Here is a 23449-nt window from a genome sequence, read left to right on the forward strand (position 1 = left end):
TAAGCAAGCAATTCACACACAAATCAGATATATGCAATGCATTTTTGACAAATAACCCTCTGCAATAACGGATGAAGCTTAATCACATTGTAAGTAAGGATAGTAAAGCGTATGCTTGTAGTTCAGAAAGTCCATGGTACTGTTTCAGTTCATTGTATTTTTTAACATACCTTATTTAACATGCCTTTACCAACATACCTTAGAAGTCATCCTTTTGTAGTTGAAGTTGTGCCAAATTTAACATTTAATATTAAAAATTTAATTTTAAAAATAAAAAATAAATATTGGCCATCATTCACCCACATCTTCCTAAAAAATCTTATTTCAAATTGCTCTTATTGATGGATCTCAATGTGCTCGTATATTGAACAAATCCTAAATAAGAAAACACTGGTCGATGTTAGAATCTTTGTGAAAACTGCTTAAGAAATGTATTCTTGGTGCTTAAATTATGAGATCTTTAAAAAGTCCACATGTAAATAATACTAAATATATACAGTACATGCAAGCTAAACATTCCTGTGCTTTGGAAAGACATGCTATACAAGCAAGTCATCTACCCATCCAGAGAAAGCATGGCCAATAGTGCTCTCTCAGGCTCCGGCTGCTGATGGCGAAGGAGCATGCCCTGGAATTCGAACTGGCCATCCTCAGGCCATAGTGTCAGCATCTCAGGTCCGGACTACACAACTACACAGTCCGGACCCCAGACTGATTCTAGGCTTGTTTGGGGGAGGGGCTTCTTGTCAGTGGTTTCACACAGAAGATTTCCATTCGAACACGTGGAACGATTTTGAACATCACCTTCCGCACACATTTGTAGAATCTAGGTTCATTTGTTTAGTTGTCTTCATTATTTTACATGTATACAAACTCTCAAGCAGTGAAGAACAGCAATTTCTGGACTCACTCTGGCCTTTAACCATGCAGGAACACCTGCAAACGTGGTGCCGGTCTTGGAGGAGAAGGTTTTTAGCAACACTAAGCAGTAACGTGATGAAATTAACCAATCACGAAAGCCCACATGTGGTGCTGTGAATGGATAGCTTCTACACCATCAATTTCAGGAGACCAGAGATGACTTCTCTGGGCTGCTCCTGGGCTCGAAAACAGCTTTAACACTTCTCGACCGCTTAGAGCAAGCACTCCTGAGTCCAGAAAAATGATTTTTGTGGATCGAGGATATTGTTAGTGATTAATAAACACTGACCAGCTGCAGGTTTCATTACTAACAGTGTAATTAGACTGGTTTAAGACTGGTTTAATTAGACGAAGAGCAGCAGATGTTGAATATAAATCATTGTACTCAGTACAGGAGAGTCTCTGAAAAGTATTTAGTAGAGTCTTGTCTCTACTCATGTATTTAGTCTGTGATTACATGCATTGTGATAAGTATTACATGCATATGTAATATAGTATTTTTACCATATCGCCCAGCCCTAACTTGAACTTACAAAAATGTCAAGTCTTTTTTACATGAAAATTTTTAATTTTTTTATTTACATGACTAGTAACTGAACAGAAGGTGTCATTTGACCAGGGTTTCCTAAACCTGGTCCTAATCTTGAGTCCTTTCTCCTTTGATGGCTAATAACCTTCTTGGGCCCTTGAGCAAGGCTCTTTACCCTCTCTGCTCCCCGGGCGCTGGAGTTGGCTGCCCACCGCTCTGGGTGTGTGTGTGTACTCACTGCCCCTAACACATGTGTGTGTGTGAGTGTGTGTTCACTACCAGATGGGTTAAATGCGGAGGACACATTTCGCTGTACAGTGTACACTGTACAGTGACAAATACGTGCACCTTTACCTTTACCTTTACTTGGACTAATCCAGTAATGTGATGATTCCCAGCAGTGGTCCTGGAAACCCGCTTAGAGTCAGAGAGCAGATGTGTAAGAGGAACTACAATGTTCAGAGCAGTGGGCACTCCAGGACCAGGGCTTGGAGCCTGTGTAGTAATGAAGCTGCCCTTAAGATGGCGTCTGGGATTCCCTGAGTAAGGCCAAGTGTTAAGACCGCTTGTTAAAAGCGCTACTGGGTGGCTGGAGTCTGCCTATGCTTGAGCTGTTGCTTATATATTAAGATAATGAGACGTATTTAAGCAGGAACGTATCGAAGGAAAGTGTGGCTTGATTACAGCACAACAGTTCCCCATGTTTAATGAGTTGAGAAAGTTGAAAGAGGTATTAGCACCCCTTTGGAGGAAATACTGTGGATCCACGACAGGGTTTTAGGACGATGGCCTAATGAGTTTTTCTCTTAGCAAGCAGCTCCTTTAGCATAGCCTACATGTTTTAGTCACATTATCATTGGTACCAACACAGGCGCTAAGTGGTGGGGCTATCAAAATGCACAACACTTTACGTTAAAGGTGCCAAAGAATGCTTTTGTTTAGTAGTTCTACATTTTAACACGAGAATAACATGAAGACTTTCCTTTCAAGGTGGGCTTGGGAGGGGGGAAAATGATGAGCTCTGCTTTTATTGGCTGGTTTATGGCCCTGTGGCGGCCCACGGTAGCTGCATAGACTAGCCTGGCATTGTTTTTAGGCATGTAACAAAAATTATGATTATAATTTTATTATAATAACTTAGTAGATCATGTTGCTCTGTTCTCGGGCTCCTATTGGTGTCCAGTCGACATGGTGCATGGTCATATTGCAATGAGAGATTCTAGTAGGGCCTGGCCTGGTCTGACCGCTGTGTGCGAATGCAGGGTGCTTCCCCTGGTAGGCAAGTGTTAGCTTGTAGTTAGCGTTTAGGGGCTTTCACTAATGATTTCACTACGTTTTATATATATATATATATATATATATATATATATATATACAAATTAATATGTATATGAATATGTATGTGTCTGTGTATACATATACATTTATTTATTTTTTATTTTATTTTATTTTTTTTTATTTATTTCTCTATACCACCATTCTCTATAAAGATACTTTTAGTGGGGTTTTTCACTTCACTAAACGATCAGATTGACGCGGCAGTTTTTAATAAAAACAGCGATATTAAACAGGAGATCTACGGTAACAGGTGTATGCCTAAAGCTCCCCGACGTTCCTTTTTCCTACCCGTATTCCGCGCAAGCCCCGCCCCCCCATGCCGGACTCCGGGGACGGAAAACGGGTAGGTTTAAAAACAAAAGCCGCCCTCTCTTGGTTGCCCTTCCCAACATGGCCGCTTTGTTTACGCAAGTTGCGTAGCGGTACCCTGCGTATTCCACGCTGTCCACGACGAACCGTCGGTCGTCCTCACCGCTAGGCGTTTGGGCTGCCGGGGGGGGATTTGCTTTTCTGACACAAACAAACCGCTAGAAACCGAGGAACCGAGCGAAGATGGGAAGAGAGCGGTCGTGATAAAGCCCCACGTTTCTGACTGCAGCGTTTTTGTTAGCTATCATTTCCAGGCTCCTTTTTGGTCTGTCAGCGTAAGCCTGCGCATGAACTGGCTCGAACTAGTCCGCTAGCTAATCCTAGAATAGGGAACGCACAGGTAAGAGCAATTTACCGTTGTATTCACGCCGTGTAAGCGTTTAGTTGACGACGATAAGTGAACAATATTCGGGCTTTCGGTGTGTGTATGTGTGTGTGTGTGTGTGTCTTTAAGCGAAGGACTGTGGGGATACGGTGGTTGTGTGTGTGTGAGCGCGCGCGCGCGCTCGTGTGTGTGGTTTGTCAGCTGGCTAGCTTGAGCAGCCTGGTGCACGGATAGCGATTTAATGGAGAGGGCCACGGTTGCCACAGTGGTTCGTGGATGCTGTAGCGATACACAGCAGCTTCAATATGCGGTCATTGGGGTTTATCTGCTGTTTATCTCAAAATAGTAGCGAAGGGACGTGTGTTATACCCTCAGCTTGTAGCTAGCATTCCTCGTCTGTATATATTCCAGAAGTAAGTTGATGGTGTAGCTGGTTGGAGAAGCCCTGTAGAAGCTGAGGATGAGGTGGTTTGTGTGCTGGTTAATGGGCAAAGGCTCAGAGCCATAACCTGCGTACACCTGGCGCACCTCTGGTGACTGTGGTTAGGCTGTCAGTTCAGTGCTGCTCGACCTTCTCTTCATCTTTCCTTCTCCTTCTCCTTCTTCTTCATCTTCTTCTTCTTTTTTAATCAACATTTCTGAACACATACCAGTTAATACGTGTCTTTTTCCGTTTAGAGCTCCTCTGGGGTTTCCTGACACCTGCCCTCGTTTGGGCCTTGCTGATCCTCGCTCAGTGGACAGATAGAGCAACCATCTGTGTGTTTGCTTGCTTTATGCAACCTGTTTTGATGGGAAAGCTCAGGTTTACTATCTTGAGACTTCTCATTAGTCAAGAGGTAGCTAGCTACGTTCCAGGTCCTCTAATAGTGCCCTGCAAGGTGGAGCACACAGGGCATTGAGCAGCTTTAAGGATGATTCCTACCCACAGAGAGCGAGCAGCAGTTTACTGCATGTCTGTAGAAGAGAATCTGTTGCCTGGTGTTTGATGAGAACATTGACAGATGATCCAAATCGTCAATCAGAAACGTGTCTTCCTCTTTATGTGACCTGTTTCGCTTGGAAAACGCCCCATTCGATTGGGCCATTTCATTTTCTTCAATGGAGTTTGACTGGTTCATGAAACCTAGTTGTTTTAAAGTGGACATGGAGGCAGGCCCGGACTTTAGTATACGGTTATTTGTGGCCGTGTTGGATATACAAAGTTAGCACGCTCCCCTCTATTAAGACATAATAGAGGGGAGCCGCTCTCTCATCGGCTTTCAGTAAGTGTGAATTCATTAAGGGTCGTTTCCTCCGGCCTGAGGATAAAAGCTTCACCACATCGTCCAACAGCCTCTCCAGGCTGGGGCATGTTGAGCTTAGTAGACCCAATGGTGAGAGAGTTGACGAGGCAGCTATGGTCATCACCACAGGCCATGTAGCTGCAGCCGTTCACACCTTCATTTGACTTCCAGTTGGCCCCAATCGGAAACGTGTCTTCCTCTTTATGTGACCTGTTTCCCTTGGAAAACGCCACATTCGATTGGGCCATTTCATTTTCTTCAATGGAGTTTGACTGGTTCATGAAACCTAGTTGTTTTAAAGTGGACATGGAGGCAGGCCCGGACTTTAGTATACAGTTATTTGTGGCCGTGTTGGATATACAAAGTTAGCACGCTCCCCTCTATTAAGACATCCTACACATCCTACAGTCAAGCATTTATTAACCGAATGCGCTCTAGCACCAGCCATAAAGGGCCTCTTCACCCGAACCGAAGCTGGAACGCTGACCTATCGATTGCAGGACAAAACTCTGTATCTGACCCTTCCCATGACGGCATCCAACGAAACTGCCTCTGCTGTACTGTCGTTAAAACACTATTAACTAACGAACGAACTACAGGTAATCGTTTTGCGTTAATGGCAGCAATTCTCTGAGAACAGTGCAGATTGCTTCAGCACCTGATATTCAAACCTCTTTGCCGGCTCTTCTCACTTTTGTTCCCTATCAGCTGACGTCCCTTTCATTAACTAAGCTGACGCCTTGTTCCTCCACAGTGGCGTCACATGCTTTAGGCAGGGGTGCGTAAATCAAGTTAATATTCAAGTAGGACCTAGAGATAGGGTTGTATTGCTTGGGATAGTTAAGCTTAAGCTCTTGTGGGAGTGTCCATTTATTTGCGTTAACAGGCTGCTGTTTGGCGTAGGGGGCCGAAACGGGCCGCTGAGAATTCCAATGTATCTCTGTTTACATTCGGCGAGGGATGCGTCAGTTTAGTTAGGCTGAGTAAACAGAGAGCTCATAAAGGTATTGGGCGAGGGCTGTGAGAGCTCCCTGGATCCTGCTAGCTGTCCCTGCCCTGGCGGTCAGTGGCGGCGCCTTTTTGTTATGTGCCAGCCTGCCGCTCTCTCATCGGCTTTCAGTAAGTGTGAATTCATTAAGGGTCGTTTCCTCCGGCCTGAGGATAAAAGCTTTACCACATCGTCCAACAGCCTCTCCAGGCTGGGGCATGTTGAGCTTAGTAGACCCAATGGTGAGAGAGTTGACGAGGCAGCTATAGTCATCACCACAGGCCATGTAGCTGCAGCCGTTCACACCTTCATTTGACTTCCAGTTGGCCCAGCTCTCTTTGTACCCTTTCAGATGGCTTCTTCAGCTGTTCTCTAGTAAGGATGTTCTCCAGTAAACTTCGGTAAAGGCACTGCCAAAGAAAAGCCCGGTGCCCCTAAATCAGGTTCATATTAAAGAGAAAATTTAATATTAGAGAGGATTGTGGTACTGGAGTCGGTTACTGAACTGGAGTTCATCCCGTTGCAGCCAGCCGTTCATTTTGGAGCAGCGAAGCGGGTGCTTTCCGAAATCCTGGCCCACCGATGTTAATACCCAGCCCGATGAGTCACGTGGAGACACATTAGGGAGCTCTGTGCACTCCTTTATTTGCCTCTGCTTGTTCATGTGGCTGAGTCACACGCTGCCTCACTGCGAGCTGCCAGTGAAAGTCAGAGCCTGTCCCCATCCTTCTCCTCAACGGCCCTCTCGCTGATCTGACAAGGTTGGATAGATGCGTGCAATACAGAGCTGTGCTAAAACTACAGTTAAATAATAAACGTGCCAAAGATGTGTTTATCGAGCATTTTAGGTTTTACTTCAACGTATGAATAGCTCAATTCAGTTCAGTTTTAATTATGTAGCGCTTTTCACAACAAAGGGTGCCATGAAGCAGCTTTACAGAGAACCAGATCCAAGGGAGGGCAAGCCAAGGGTGACAGTGGCAAGGAGAATCTCCCTCAGATCAAAAGGAAGAAACCTTGAGAGGAGCCAAGACTCTAAAGGGGAACGCGTCCTCCTCTGGCCGACACCAGATAGCACAGCAAATGACAGAACAACTAGAATAAAATTGACAAAATATGTATGTGCACAGCTATGCAATGAGGCGAGAATGAATCAATGTGAGGATACAGAGCAGGACAGCAGGGTAGTGAAGAGCCAGGTCTGGCAGTACCAAGACAGAACAGTAGGAACAGGGCATCTCTGAGTAAGAAGGAAAAATTTTAATGGGTAGGAGGAACACAGCGGGACAAAGCCTGATGCAGAGGGTAGGCAGGCACCAGCACTCAACCAAGCATGGACTTGTATCAGCAGCAAGTAGTCAGTGTGGGGCAGCTCAGCACATACTACAGACTGGTGTCGAGCCTGTAAAAGAACTAGATTAAACAGTATGTGACTTTGGCTGGGGTGAAAAATGGTCAGGTGTCATTCACCAGGCCTATTTAGCACCCTGTAATTTTGCCTCAGAATGAAATGTTTTTTTTTTTATTTTATGGAAAAGGTTTATGGCTTCATTGGAAAAATGCACTGGCTGGTTTACAGAACAGCAACCCACAAATTATAGTGTAGTAAAATTATTCCTGAGTCTTGCCGGATAGTGTTGCTGTCTTCTTGTGGTGTCCTCTCGAGGCCTGTCAGAATAATTACATTATCGACTATATATCACACAATATATGGACAGCACATGGACCTCAATATTGCTAATTGAGTTTAGTTGTGTGTATTTTTTCTAGCTGCGCTATTCTGCTCTCTTGTCCGCTCTCTTTCGGAGGCAAGCTCGAATCTGTGAGCAGACAGCGACGTCTATCGTTTACAGTAGTGGCCGATACATCTATAATAGCGCAAATGCTTCACCATAACTGTGGAAAACAGATTTACTCCTTCTGTAGTTATTCACACCGTTTGTTGAAGTGCTACACGGACATCTGTAGCTCGTATTCCAACTTAACACCAGTAACGTAGTTCTGTGGGAGCCTGGCGTTTAATTGCCGGTCTGGGTGACTATTCTGCGCTACACCGATGAGAGTCCTGGGGCAAAACTCCCAACACTACATTGGCCCACCTCTGTAATATGAGTAACCTTGTAAGTCGTTCTGGATAAGAGCGTCCGCTAAATGCCATGAATGAATGAATGAATGAATGTACAGTGTGTGGTTAGAAGGCTACAGAACTCATTGCCAGCTTTTAGCCTGGCCCCCACTCACTCTCCCAGGTTTGGCTTTCTCAAAATTGTGACATATGTACCATTGTATTGTAATTGTTGTCGATACTCAGTCGTCACACAGTATGCATTTCATTTACTGCTTGTCTGGATTAAAAAAAAAAGCTCTGGGTACTTAAAAGCTGTGGACGTGGAAAGACTTTTTAGGAAGCTATGGAGGGTTCTCTGATCCTGAAGGATTTTTTTTTTTTCTTTTTCAGGGGCAATTCCTTTGGTAGATTAGGTCTGGGTTGGGCTCTTTGCTGATCTGATCTTATAGCAACAGTTTTCCAGTTTTGCAGACAAGCGGTGCTACATGAACACTTGCTTTTTCCTTACTGTATGTTGGCCTTAAAATGAGTGGTGATCCACATGGCTATTTTACTGTATTTGTACTTGATTGGAGCCTTTAGGGAAGCATTGAAGGTTCAAGGCCGCTGAGTCGAGGTTTTTGCTTTGCCGAGAGCTAATCTGTCTTAAATTGCTTGGTTCCTGAAATGTAGGTCAAAGCTTTCTGCTCTCTGCACTTGTCACTGCGAAATGTCTCTAAAAAGAAACGGTAGCCATAAAAGCACAAACAAAAGCCAAGAATAAGATTGCATTGATTAAACTAGGCTGCAAGCTTCTTTTTTCTTTTTTTTTGCCTTTTGTGAAGAGGGTTGTTATTTACAGGAGGCACAGCATAGATCTGCTCTCTCACTCTTGCCCTCTTTCTCCCTTCTCCCATTTAGTGACGCTCCAGCATGACGGACAGTATCATGAGTAAAGCGGCCACGATGGAGATCCCCATCAACAGCAACGGTGACACCAGGACCCTGGGGGAGGACGACGGCCTGGAGCAGGTGAGGAAAGCTTGCTTTTGGCCTTGTGCTTTGAGCTCTTGTAGTTCAAAGCATCTGTTGCGATAAGTGAGGGAGGAAGGAACGCCACCTCCAGGAGTTGTGGAAAAGGCTGAAAAGTGGCTTTTGAACACGTCTGCTGTGCGAAAGAGGCCAGGTGTTGGCACCTGTTGCGGGTTTCACAATTTCACCTTTACACCTTGAGAACGAAACTTCCTGGAAGCAGGTGGTTCAAACATTTACCTTTGTTTCGGTGTTTGTTTCCAGCCAGAGGCTTGTTGGAATGCTAAATACAGGATATCAGGTCTCAGATAAGGAATTTCTATATGCTGGGAGATGAAAGAGTGTAATGACCTTAAGATGTAAAGACTTTTAGTGGTATAAGTTCAGTGTTGTATACTGGGACCAATCATTGTTAGATTGCATGGTTTCCTCTCCCGGGTTCAAAAATAGCCGTATGTTAATAAGGGAGAGAGGAAAAAGCCTTTGGTAAACAGAAGGTGGAGTGGTTCCATTGTCCCAAGACACGCCTAGTCAAAACAACAGAGCAGAGCCTCTAGATCCGGGAAAGAAATGCTCTGCAAACATTGCTCTGTTTGCTGACCAGAGGAGGTGATTTTCTTAAGTAGGCGACAGTTGTTTTATCGTTGGGCTGACGTAGGAGCTTTGGCTAACGACTGGTGGGAGGAAGCCTTGGCCTACTGGGTGAAAATAGCACATTTGATTCCAGATACAGCTTCACTGGTCAACAAACAATGATGATCACTCTTCTTTTAACTCTAAAGCCACGTGTTCGAGGCTCTCAGCTGATTCAGGCGGTGACGGAGGGCTCTTTGCTGTTCCGTATCTTTTGATAGAACAGGGGAACTGAACCGACGTGCAAATTATGAGCTTCTCAGGCTCAAGACATTTCGTTGCCTGTGATTAATTGGTCAGAAAGGCATCCTTTAGCGTCTGTTGGGTGTTCTAAACTTAGAAGAAGTGGAAGGTGTTGAGCGGATGAGTGTCATAGCTGCTCAACACGTGATGTGATGCTTTCCAGGGCTGTGACAGTGTGGCAATGCAACACTGTAGATCACACCTCCATGTATAGGTTTCTTTATCTTTTTATTATATACAAAGATCTTAACCGTGCAGTATTTTGTCTTCTCTGTGTGGGTGTGGGCTAAGGAGACTTATTTGGTAGCTCATTGATCTAATACATGGTTTGGTGGTTCTCAGTCCTGGTCAAGGAATACCACTATCTGGCGTATTTTAGTGTTTGTCCTGCTCCCGGGTAGGGTTGGGATGGTGCAATATGATTAGTTATTATACGTTTTTAAACGGATGTTTTCAAACCAGAAAATTATTATACTTTTGACCCGCATGACTAGATACATGCTGGCCTGCTGTGCTAATATATATCTGCACTAAATAACCACATTTTCTATTGGTTTGTGTGTGTATTGGAAGATTGTAGAGGTGGGCAGCATTTTATTGTAGTATGTCATTATGAAAAGCATAATTAGTCCTGTTTAATTAGACAGAGTGCAGCACATTTTTATAGAATTTATCTGTAATATTACCCCATTTTCTACCCAATTACTAAGTAAATTTATCCCGTTCATGTGAACTCCCCAAGCACTAGGAAGATGAACACTAGCACGTGTGAAGCTATCCACCGCCTCTTTTTGAACTGCCCCCAGCTCCAATATAACACTGGGAGTGATAGGAGCAGGTGCCACCAGCCCACCCCTGAGAGCGCAAGATCAATTGTGCTCTCTCTGATTCTGGCTGCTGATGGCGAGATTTGATCCAGCAATCCTCAGCTCATAGGACAGTGCTTTAGTCCACTGGGCCACTCCGGAGCCCAGCAAATTTTGAATGATCGCAGTTTTTAAAACCTGCTTTCACTGCTGCATTTTGTCTACATGTCTCGTGTAATCATGAAAATGTCTTGATCAATGAATTTTTACCATAATGCTCGCCTCTAGCAGCCCACTGTTCCCTAATTATTATAATGAATGACGTCACATAATATCACCATGTTCTCTTCTGAGCAGATATTGTCTGAACTTATATATAACCAAGCTATGTTTAGAATATTCATAAGAAAATTTTGTCATGCCAACAAAATGTATTAAGATGCCAATATTTCATCACATGACCTGATCCGAACATGTTGATTGTCATGGGAGCCGATCCAGGCATATTTTAGCGGGTATTGGCTATTTTAATCGTCGTAAAAGTTGTAGTTTTAAACATTGTGTTCAGCGCTCCATCTAGTGTCCTCAGGGCACCATTAGCGGACGTTATTCCCAGCTGGCAGCAGTGCGGGCGTTCTCAGATGGTAAATAACAATGCAGTGTGGAACTGTTTCACAGTGGAACATGAAAACAGACCATAAAATCTGAACATTTATAAAACTATCACTGAACTGTTTTACCAGCGGGTTTTAAAGGAGCTGGAAGCTGATTGGTCAGGGAGGAGAGTCAGACTGGATTATAAGGTATTAAACACACTATAAAACAGTGATTTTTAGAAAAGTTTCTACTAAACTAAATCAATCAGTCCAGAATGTCTATTATAGAAACTCTTACTAAAAATAAAGTTTTTTCTTCAGTATTAGCTGCTCATCTCCTCTAAACTGTGTGGCTCTATTATTACATAGGTAGAACACTACAGCATTCCAGGCATGGATACTCCAGAACCAGGACTGAGAACTGATCTGTTATAAACCTCATTAATGAATAATGTTGGATATTGTCTGCTGAACCGATCTAGCATTTAGCCCCTCAATATTATACACTGCTAAAGAATGAAATTGAGAATATTACAGGCCACTGACCTCGAATGATCTTTAACAACGAGTTTATTGCAGTATTCTCTTTTGTTTTAACAGATTATATCAAGGACCTAATTCTCACTTTTTCCCTAAGATGACACTTCATATTTGCAGTCAGATGTGACCCAAAACTCTCATTTATCACCTCGTTTCTTTCTTTTTTGGGTCTCAGTGCACCTCTATGCACTTTGCTCAAAGCAGTTCACTTTTATGCTGGTAAAGGTTTAAAGATCATCAGGAGAAATAATTTTATTACACTGTGCACATGGCTTTAAATTGTTGTTGATCATTTCACTACTATTAGTGTCTCACACTTGATGACATATCAGACTGAATGATGTGCACATTCATTAAGGTTCAACTGTATGTTAAGTACGGGTGGGAAATATGACCATATTTTATTGTAGCGTGAAAAAAATTGTTAGCATGATATACTTTTCTGAGGATATTGATTATTGTGTGTATCACCAGAGTGTAAAGGACACTGACCTACTGCACATTTTAATGTAATTAGTGCTGTTCAGTCAGATGAAGTGCAGCATATTTTGAATGAAATTCGCTGGATAAAATATGGGGAATAGTGTTTGTATCTGATGCTACTGGTGAAGTTTGTCTGCGTGTCAAAATATATTAATAAATAGGAATGCATTGATCCAATACTTATAATACAATCAGATATCAGCCCTGATACTAATACAATTAGCTGAAGCAAGTATCCAGGGGACTGATTCATTCACTGAAACTGATTCCCGCACCACCACTATTATGGGCTTCATAACTCAGGATCAGAGTAACCTACAGACACCATACACATCATAGCAAATGGTAAGACTGCGCTGTCTCACTAGCTCTATCAGCGAGTAATTCAGCTCAGAAAATCAACTAAAATCAACACACCTTGCCTCCAGCAGCCTGCTCTGTTTACTCAAGAGCAGCGCAGTAAGGTGGAGCGAGCAGGGCATTTGCTGTTTTTGCCATTTTCAGCAATAGAGAGAGACTAGAGCACTTCAGTTGGAACTTTTTTTTGGTCTCACAAGGTGTGCCAAGGTCCAGCACAGTTATTAATTTTAGTGAGAAATAAACAGCAGTTCAGTTCATTTATATCTGTGTTCATTTGTTTTAGTTTGTTTTACAAAGTTAGTAAAGTCAGCGGTATCTGGTTTCTGCAAAGTTTTATTGATCAGCATCAGAACAGAAAATGTTGGATCGGTGCATCCCTGATAATAAATATTGTGAAAATGTCTTTAAATATTGTGATATGATATTTTCACCATATTGCCCACACCTAATGTAAAGTGCTGTTCTTTGCTGTTTTCATTTCAGCCTTTTTATTTATATACCTTATTAGCCCATACAGTTGACATGTGATTATCATCATCACTGTTTTCTTTAATCAGTGCTTGTGTTTGTTTATGTTTATGCATTGTTCATTTTCTTTTCTTTATGTCTTTGTCATCCTTTTCCACCCATGTCTGTGCAGGCTCGAAACGTACAGTGGGGCCCCCCAGGCCAAAGGGTGAGGAGAGCACTGGTGGAGGGTTTTCTGAGCCCACGAAGGCTCTGTGTGTGTCTGAATGTGTCTTTGTGTGTGTGTGTGAAGTGGGAGAAGGTGGGGTGTGTGGGGCACTATCTTGTTTGGCCCCTGGTTTGTAGGATGTCTTTCAAAACTGTTTAGAGAATGTTTCTGTTAATCTGGCATGTTAAACTGGACCCTCCCTCTCTTGTCGTACTGGGTTCTGTTGCCAAAATGGAAATTTAAATAAATTGCTTTTTTCCTCTCGTGTTGGTTTTGAAAAGCATCCTGCTGCATTCCTAGTATTCCAGTATTATTAACAACCATCTTAACATTAGCAGCAGTGTAATTATAATTCCTGTTAACATAAAAATCCATGTGGAATACTGATTTAGGGGCATATGAATGATTCCAATGGATTTTTGTCCGTAACCTTCCTTGTCTGTGTTGTTGTGTTCATATACAGTGTTGGCCAGTAATGCAGTGTGTTACTAATCTGTCCTCAGCACTTGTGACATTTTTGCAGTGACCGTGCATTTGACGTTTGTTCCAGACACAAGAAAATGCTGATGATGCCACGCGCTTATCCCTGTAGGGGACGTAACCCCAGCTAAACGTGGAATCTCAGCCTCCCCTGCTACGCCTGTTCCATCAGTGCTGTTTTTACAAGTCTTCTATTTGTCCGACCGGTTGGAGGAGATGATTGGCCTGCACTGTGGGAGAAGGCTGTTTAGGCTATCTGGCATCAGAGGCCGTTTACTGCGCTGCTGATGTAATCAGAGCGTCTTCCTGCTGCACACTCACAAGTGCACCCTATTTAGAGTGATGAATAAGACGTCTCTAGTGTGCCGGCTGAATACCAATGGCCAGTATTTAAAGGGCCTGCGTTGCGTTATGGGGGGAAAACCACATTTTCCCCGCCTGTTTTCAAAATGTGCCTTTCTCTAAACAAGGCTGTTAAACCCATTTTAAAATCTTTGTTTTTGGGATGGTAACATTGTTAACGGAGTAGCAAGTGCTGCGCAGTTTACCACAGCAAGGCTAACCTAAAAAAAAAAAAGACGAAATATAGTCATAATAAACAAAACACAATTTAAAAAGGGCGCTTTCACACCTGCGATTTTTTTTAGTATGGTTAAATACTGCCGTTGCTCCATGTTAAACTGCACAGAAATCTGCACTTGTCTAGAACACAGGACCTTCTTCCTGTATTTACTTTCTAGCTCCTAAATCGAAACCTGATGTCCTAAAGTCCTGATTGGAGCAAGGCAAATGCAACTGTAATCAGGATGCAATCAGATCCTCACAACAGTGCCCCAAAATAATCTAGTAGAAGGTCTTCCCTGCACAGTAGAGACAGTTACTCCAACAGTCTTAAATACCCTTGATTTCAGAAAATGAGCTGGTGTCCCAATACTAATGGCTAGTTAGAAACCAATTTAGTTCAGAAGTATTATGTGGACCAGATTAGTAATGCATGTGGAGGTGGTGGAATAGAAGTTTACCTCAGGAATGTGTATGAGTGTTCTCGGAAAAGATGACCTGAGAGACCACCATAGTCACCATCAGTGTTGGACAAGGGTGGAATTGGATCTACGCTTTTAACCCATCAGTGTAGTGAACACACACATAAACACTAGTGAGCAAACGCACACGTGCCCATCGCTGCAGGGCCCGGGGAGCAGGTGAGGGTGAAGGGCCTTGCTCGAGAGCCCCACAGTGGCAGCTTGCCGAGCTCTGGTATCAATCCCACAACCCTGCCATCAGTAGCCTGGTGCTCTGAGCCACCACTGTCCCCAGAAGTCAAAGATTTGAAAGCTTAAATAAATAAGAGGACCTCAAGAGGACCCAAGCTCAAAAGGGGGACCGCTTCTTCTTTGGGGAGACACTAGGAATAATGGAGAATAAGAAAAATATACATTTCTAAAATTAAAAGTATCGGGTGGGGGGCACATTAATCATTAAAACTTCTATAAAATAGTAAATAATATATGAAATAATAACTGCACAGTAACTTACCTAAAGCTGAAGCATCCTCAGAGTAGTCCTCTGAGAAGTCCTATAGAGCGTCTTCTACATTTGAGCGTTATGTGGAGCTTGAGCCTTGCCTTATTTGCCATAGACTTTTTTTTTTATTATTACTATGACTCCTTTTTGTTTTTTACCCCACAAGAATTAGCTGAATATTCACCAACATGTCAGTCCACACAGGATTATTACAAACTGGGCCTCTTTCCACAGTTTATTGTATAGAGGATAGGCATAGCAGGTCATAGAAATGAATGGCACAGAGCAAAAAGCACTGAGATACTCTGGTAATAATTACAATACCCCACCTCTCCATGTAAACTAACCCCGTCTGAATGGTGCTAGACTCAGTAATTTCCTAACACATACCTAACAAACCGTCTTCGTCCCTCCTAATAATCTGGATCTAGACTAGGTAGACCACATGGTTTTCTTTGTCTCTTTAACAAGCCTTGAACATGGGGTTTGTGGGATATTGACTTCAAGGGTGACTTAAAGGCATCTCTTTCTTTGTCTGTCTCTGTGTGTAGGATCTGCAGCAGGTAATGGTATCTGGGCCCAACCTTAACGAAACCAGCATCGTATCGGGTGGCTATGGTGGCACAACAGAAGGCATCATTCCTACCAGCTCTATCAAAGGTATCACTCTCGCTGAGTTGCACATCCCATGCTCTTCTATGTCCTTCTTTTCTTTCCTTGCCTTCCTGCTATAATCTTTTTTTTTTCCTTTGACTGGACATGGTGTGCTTCTGAATCGGAATTGTGGGAGGGGAAAGGTTTTGTGCTTTAAGGAATGTTTTTCTTCCAGCCCAACGCCCTACTCGAAGATTTAATATCTGGAATTGCTTGTTTGATTGTTCGTTTGTGTTTGTTCTATTATTCAGGGTCCTGGAAAACCTGGAAAGTCATGGAAAATAAACATTCTAAAATCCAGTACTGAATACTGAATGACCAATCGATGCCCGTATTTCATATGACCATGCACCGTTTTGGCCGTGGTATCATGAACGTGCATTATGTAGTTAACTAGCTAGCCTGGACAGTCTTTCAGCTAGTAGCGTGGACTAAACATTCCCGTAATCCTGGAATTTTGAGTTATTTGGTACTTAAAAAGTCATGGAAAGTCCTTGAATTTGAAATTGTTGAAAGTGTATGAACCCTGATAAAAAAAAAAAGTAAAATGCCATCAATGCTGTGCAGTATAATGGGCCTCGTTCACCAGCCGTTCTTAAGAAGGATTTTCTTCTTAAAACCCACTTATGCAGTTTTTACGAAGATTCTGACACTGTTCTGTTTTCTTATTTAGGATTTATTTGGGATCCATCATTATAAGAGCAGAGCTGCGAACCACTCTGACATTGACTTTTTGTTTTGACTTTTTGTGTTTACTTTTCTCAAGAATTTCTCTAAGACAATTCTTAGAAAGCTAGTGGTGAATAATAATGAAACATCAACAGCCAATCAACTTTAGCTCCTCCCTTCAGTGTTCTATCTAAATTCTTGCTAGCTACCAAAGCACATGCGCAACCACTACCTAGGCTAGGCTTCTGCTCACCTTTAGTTCTAATTAGTTTTTGATATGGCTGCCGTCTGTGCTCATAAATTCTATTCATGGTTTCCATTTTGCTTCTGTCGAATATTCAGATTTTTAAGAATTGCATTGTTTCAAACTGAAATTTGAATTTTGACATTTTTTGCAGCCCTAATGTTAACATGAGGCACATATTTGGGCCAGTTCTAAAGTGAATTGTGTGTAATCCTAACTCAACTAGTGTTTTTTAAACCGCAAATGACCGCTGTATTAAATATTGTAGATACAATATATTGCCACTGTCATGGTAAAACCTAGTGTCTCCAAAATAGCAACTTTTCCAGGAACATTTCAAAAGACGTAAATATAAAAAGGTCATTCCAGGTCATTTTGGAGTGTTCCTATTGGTCCATTCATCAGGAGTTTTTTCTTTTCTTTTCTTTGTGTGTGTGTGTGTGTGTGTGTGTGTTACATTAAGATGACTTGCTCCTCCCCTATACAGGTCATGCAATGCATGGACTTCGCAAGACCTCCTGTGTTATCTGGCGCCAAGACATTATCATTAGGTCCTTCAAGTCCTGTAAGTTGTGAGGTAGGGCTTGCATCAATAAACCTTAGGTTCTTCAGTTCTCTTTTGGTAGATACTGACCACTGCATACTGGGAACACTCCATAAGACCTGCCTGATGTTTTGGAGAAGCTTTTCCTGAGTACATCTAGCTATCTGCTATACCTATAAGTTGGCTCTTGTCACAGTGGCTCAGATTCTTGTGCTTGACCGTTTTTCCGGATTTTAACACATCACCTCCGAGAACTGACCGTTCACCTGCTGTGTAATTGGTAAAATATCCACTCCTTGACTGCTGCCATTGAAGCCAGATTGTCAGTGTTCTTCATTTGACCTGTCAGTGGTGCTGATGTTGGCTGGCTGCTATATACAAGCATATTGTGTTGTATTGATCAACCACCCACCCCCTTTAAGCGAGGCTAACTAAGTTGTGACAGACAATGGGACTGGTTGGGAGCCAGTATTCAGTGCCTTTTATAATGAGACGTGCGCTACACATTATGCTGAGAAGAGCTTATGATGACATATTATAATGATGCCACCACGCTTTCATACCGCCCACCACTGTTTGAATGTCGAGTCGTCTTTTGCCCAGAGTGTGCCCTGCATATTGCAGCTTTTTTCTGTGCTGGTTCCACAGGTCTTTGTGGGACTTGCAGCCGATGGAAACCGCACTTTTATTCTCGAACAGATTACAAGTTTAGATAACGATGATCTTTGAAAGAAGACGTGGTTGCCAGTGTTCTTTTCCGGGTTTGTGCTTTCTGCGACGAGCTTGCTTTTTCTCTCCCACACAGTTCCTATACTGCTAACTAGCTTTCCCCAGGAAGGAATGTGCTCTATGTTGTGCTTTCTTCCTGGTGCACTTCAATTTGCATGAGGTAAAAGGAACTGTACGGTTGTAGAACCGGTCTAGTACAGTGCGAGACCCATTTAGACAGTTATCTTCCCCCTCCCCCTACACACACTCACGCTCTCTGCTCTGGAGGTTCCATTGAGTGCTTTGCATAATTTTCAGCCTCAGTAGCTTTTCTATTGTTTTCTGCTTTTGAGTTTCCCATGGCTCACTATGTGTGAAAGTGCAGGGCAGGGGGGGTGGGGTTCAGGGAAATGTGTTATTGCATTGTAAAGCTCTTTTACTCTGATCTCTTCATGTGTGTGACCTCTGCCATAGAAAACATGTCAGCTACCTCCCCCAGATCGTTACTGTCTACTGTCTTTGACCCATATTCTTTTATAATCACCTGATTACATAAAAGTGGCGTATTAAATAACGATAAATCAACTATAGTAGGTTCTAAACAGGGATGCAAGGTGTGTGTGTGTATATATGTATGTGTGTATGTGAATATATATTGTATGTGTATATATATACATATATATATGAAGTGAAAAACCTTGATTATCTTTTTTTACAGTGGATCTATTAGGCAGCAAGTATACGTTCAGTTCTTGAAGGTGATGTGTTAAGCAGTGGGCAAGCATAAGGATCTGAGCCACTTTCACAACAGCCAAACTGTGATGGATAGTCGACCAAGTCTGAGCATCTCTAAACATCAGGAAGGTCTTGTCGTTTTTTTACTCTGGTAGGCAGTGGTCAGAACCTACCAAAAGTGGTCCAAGAAAGGACAACCGTTGAACCAGCGACAGGGCCATGGGCACCTAATTGATGCGATCAATGAAGACCCCACCTCCCCAAACTTCCAGGACTTGCAAGATCTGCTGCTAACATCTTGGTGTCAGATACTACAGAACACCTTCAGAGGTCTTGTCTTTACATGCCGCGAATTGTCAGATCTGCTGTGGCAGAAGGGGGGGTTACTCACTATTAGACTGGTTGTGCTAATGGTTGCACATAGTATTAAAATTTTATATTGAGGGTATGTCTGTCCGGTTAACCCACAGTTGAGATCTCTCTTGAGCTCAGTAATCATAACACAATGGCTTATTATTTTGAAATAACACATTCCATAAATATGCAATTATGTAATTGACTGCTTCACGTTAAATGTAGCCGACCTACTACTACTTCATCCATCAGTAACTGTTTGTCAGCTAACCGTTAGCTGATATGAATATGGGTGTTTCTCCTTGGATGATTTATGGAAGGTAAAACTGCAGAAACTGCTGATGTCAGCGGTGTGCCGGGCTAAAAATAGGCACTGGGAATGGAAATTGATCCTTTATCAGCTGTGGTGGCAGTGGTGGCTCAGCGATTAGAGCGCCGGGATATCGATAACAGGGTTGTGGGTTCGATTCCCGGGCTCGGCAAGCTGCCACTGTTGGGCCCTTGAGCAAGGCCCTTTACCCTCTCTGCTCCCCGGGCGCTGGAGTTGGCTGCCCACCGCTCTGGGTGTGTGTGTGTACTCACTGCCCCTAACACGTGTGTGTGTGTGTTCACTACCAGATGGGTTAAATGCGGAGGACACATTTCGCTGTACAGTCCACACTGTACAGTGACGAATACGTGCACCTTTATCCTTTTTTTTTCTCTTCAGAGCTGTGCTCAGTGTGAAGGATGTTTGTGGCTCCCCCTGGTGGCTGACTGAGTGAAAGCGTTCTGTCTGTCTCCTCTCAGGCCCTGCTGTTCACCTCAACACTGAGTTTCTAGGCAACAGACGCATCCCAGTGGATGGACAAGGTTACTCAGCCCTCTCTCTCGCTCACATGCTCTTGCTCTCTCTCTTGATCGCTCGCTCGCCTTTTCTCACACATGCTTGGTCAGCCTGGAGTTGGAGATTACTGGCTGCCTCAGCAGTTTTCATTATTCCTTTCTCTTTTCCTAAGGTTGGGGGTTCTAAAGGACAGACTGATTTGCATCTCTTTATTCCTCTCCTCCAGGCTTTTGGGTTGTGTTTTCCCTCTACCTGCATTGACTCCACTTGTGTATACTCTTTACTTTTCCCAGGGGAGGAGGTGGCTTATGTTGATCTTTTCACTTCATGTGTGTGCACTGATCTAACCAGAGTCTGAATGATTTCTACTTGAATGCCCTGTAACAGAATCACAGAATGGCTGAGGAGGTTATTAATGGCTGAGTTGGCCTTAACCCCTTAAAAAGGCTGCGGCCTGCCACCGGCCCGAAAGTGTTCTTACACACTTCTATTATCAAAGAATAGCCACACCAGAAATCCCTCTAGTTACTGAATAATACATAGTATTAAGTAATAAGTCTTTCTGTGTTCACGGGTTAAGTTCAGGTAAAATCTGATGCTCTTAAAAGTCATGCGGCACAACCACCTACAAAGGACTTTTATTCCCTCATGCTTCTATGAAGCGGTGGGCAGGGTATTGCATCATAAATGAGGCCTCAAAAGCCCTTCATGGTGCAATGCCAAGGTCGTTAGCCCCTTTTTAAATATTTGAAAAAAGAAAAAAAAAAAATGTCGTTGTCAGGTGGGTTTTAGTTTGCCAGGTCAGGTGGTCTAACCCTAGTTTTCATAGGTTTTTTTTATGATAATTTGTTTCTCATATATATATATATATATATATATATATATATATATATATATATATATATATATATATATATATATATATATATACACAGACGATGTCTGACAAAAAACCCCAAGACATCTCCAAGATCTTGTTTTTCACTTTTTGAGGTAATTTGAGTTTTAAAGTCGTTCTGACAAAATTGTTGGGATTTCATGATGAATGGTCCAATAGAAACGCTTCAAAATGATGTATTTTACAACATTATTTATTTATTAAAATATTTAATATTTATATAATATATTGTTGAATATATAAACTATATATATATATACACATATATTCTATATATTATATATTTTTTAATAAAGTCAAAAGATTCAACTGATTATGGCAGATACAAAAAAATTTCTAAGAAATTAAGGAACTTTTAGTAGAAAATCATTTTGAAAGCCTTATCAGTCATTGTCCCATCAGTATTGTTGGACAGCTGTTGGTTGATGCTGCTTAGAGAATTGTCCTGTTTCTATGTATTTGCTGTCATGCAGCAGTGCTCAATGTTTAACTTGTGTCTTCTTATAACTTATATTTTCATGTACCTTCATCTCATTCTCATCTCATTATCCCTGTTTTTCTCTCTTTTTCACCTACCCCTAATCCCGTACATGTCATGTTGTGACATGACATGCTTCTTCATATTATCCAAACCATACGTTTGCTTCCTCTTCTTCCTCATCCACATCCCTTTTGGCATACACATGCACACTGCCCTCCATTGTCTATCCTTCACTCACCGAACTGTGTTACATGCTTTGCAATGTAACGATAATCTCCCGACGCACGTCCTCACTCCCTTTCTCCAATCCCTCAATATGACCCCAAACTGCCTGAATCCCCCCACCCCACACACACGTCATTGCCCCTGGCCACCCCCCCCTCCAGACCTTCGAATGAAGTGCAAGGGCATTAGCGTTGCGCCCAGCCGGTCCGCAGCCAGCCGGATAGCCAGCCAATCAGACGATTGCCCCGGTATCCCAGGTACCCCCAAGCCCCGGAACATACCACCATCGCTCTCTCGTTCACTCTTAATCACTCCATCTCCTGCCTCACCTTCTGCCTACATGCTGTAGCACACCGTTCAGGGCTGTCTCTCTGCTGTGAGGATGGCTGTGATGATAAGTAGGATTGATATCTGATTGGGTGAGTTGGATTGGGTGGAGACTGGGTGATTGGAGATCGGCTTTGAACCCATGCCTGTCTGCTTGTGTATCAGGATCCAGCATGCATCACAGCAGCAGTTCGTCCATGATGGCGGAGGAGGCCACGAGAGGCGTTGCTGTGGAGAAGTTTGACATGATGAAGAAGTGGGGCATGAACACCTATAAGGTATGAAGAATGTGTGTGATGATAAACACAGCTACTATACAAGTGCAGTTAAAGGAAGAGTTTAGAGAAACATCTAATTGACAGATCTAAAAACCCCAATATACCCTGGTCACCGCAGACATGGTGCTACAGCACTGGTCGGCAACAGCAGCCACCATCTGCTGATCAGCTGTTAGCCACATCGTGCTAAAGTTTCTCCTGCTAATGCTGCTAATAGCGGGAATTCTCAAAAATGTAACATTAACACAGAAAGGTGAAAGCTGCATTATGATTCTTCCACCAACCCAGCACATCCCTCTCATCGTCCACACTGGTTGTGCCTGACCTTGAACTGCCCTTAAACTTTTATTCCAGACGCAGCTATATAGAGCAGGCCAGATTTACCTTAGTTTAATTAAAATTACACTGGTAAACAAATATTTAGGAACATTTGTAGTGAAATAAGAAGATTGTAACAAGCTGAACACAAATGTTTTTTATGATGTCTGTATCATGCACCACTTGCCAGAAAATTGCGATTTCCTTGAAGCATTGTCATATGTCTGGCGACATACACTACGATGGCAATGTTGGCATCGGGAACTGATGCCGCAGACTGTCCGATGCTTCACGGATTGGCTCCACCAATGGGTCACGTGCAACGTTCTTCTGCCCTGGAACCAGTTACTAACGAATAAATCTGTGTACGCAAGATTGTTTAAAATTTTGCAATGTTTGTGAAACTAAATTGGCAGTTTATCAAAAAACGTACATGATGAGGATGTCCAAGTCAGGAAAGGAAACAAAAACCTTGTAAATCAGTGTTGACTAACAAAAATGACACATTCGGATTAAACAAACCTGAGCCCTAACAAGTTTTGGGCTTGACACATTTGCTCACAAACTGGACATCTGGACCGGACACCTGGCACAATGTTTTGCTGGACATTGAGTCAAATGACAGACCTCTAGATTGGTGTCCAAACGTTGCTTCTTCAGCTTTGACGTATTATTGGCTAAAAGGGGCCCTAGCTGGGATAGCAGCCATCATGAAGTACCGGGCATACAGGTCTGTTATATATGAACTCTCATTATTTGTTACATGAACATCATAGTTCCAGTGCAGATCCGACTACAGAAACGTCGGACACAAACGTCTCTTGGCTAACTGACTTTATTCTGGTTAAAGCAAAAGTTGTGTAAATATGATTGTTTGCTGAACTATTCCTTTAATATCACACTTGGACCCTGTTTACACCTGGTCACTTCATGTGACTAGTATCTGACTACTATACCTGGTAAGATTTTAGGCACATGCGTTTATACTAGGTAGTCAAATGCATCTCCGGCT

General features: G+C 42.7%; 1 protein-coding gene across 9 annotated transcripts in view; it reads left to right on the forward strand.

Moving 5' to 3' along the window:
- The first annotated feature begins 3243 nt into the window (after positions 1–3243).
- Positions 3244–23449, forward strand: part of arfip2b (ADP-ribosylation factor interacting protein 2b) — a 31769-nt gene continuing 11563 nt past the window's right edge. Inside the window, exons 1-6 of one of the 9 annotated variants that reach the window (XM_072659712.1) lie at positions 3244–3497; positions 8725–8835; positions 13137–13172; positions 15728–15836; positions 19874–19936; positions 22007–22119. In XM_072659712.1, coding sequence (XP_072515813.1) covers positions 8737–8835; positions 13137–13172; positions 15728–15836; positions 19874–19936; positions 22007–22119 — 420 coding nt within the window. In that variant the 5' untranslated portion in view covers positions 3244–3497; positions 8725–8736. The other 8 variants (XM_072659720.1, XM_072659713.1, XM_072659715.1 and 5 more) reach the window with 8 other exon arrangements.

Source organism: Salminus brasiliensis, chromosome 16 (assembly GCF_030463535.1).
Source record: "Salminus brasiliensis chromosome 16, fSalBra1.hap2, whole genome shotgun sequence".
In the NCBI taxonomy this organism is placed as follows: Eukaryota; Metazoa; Chordata; class Actinopteri; order Characiformes; family Bryconidae; genus Salminus; species Salminus brasiliensis.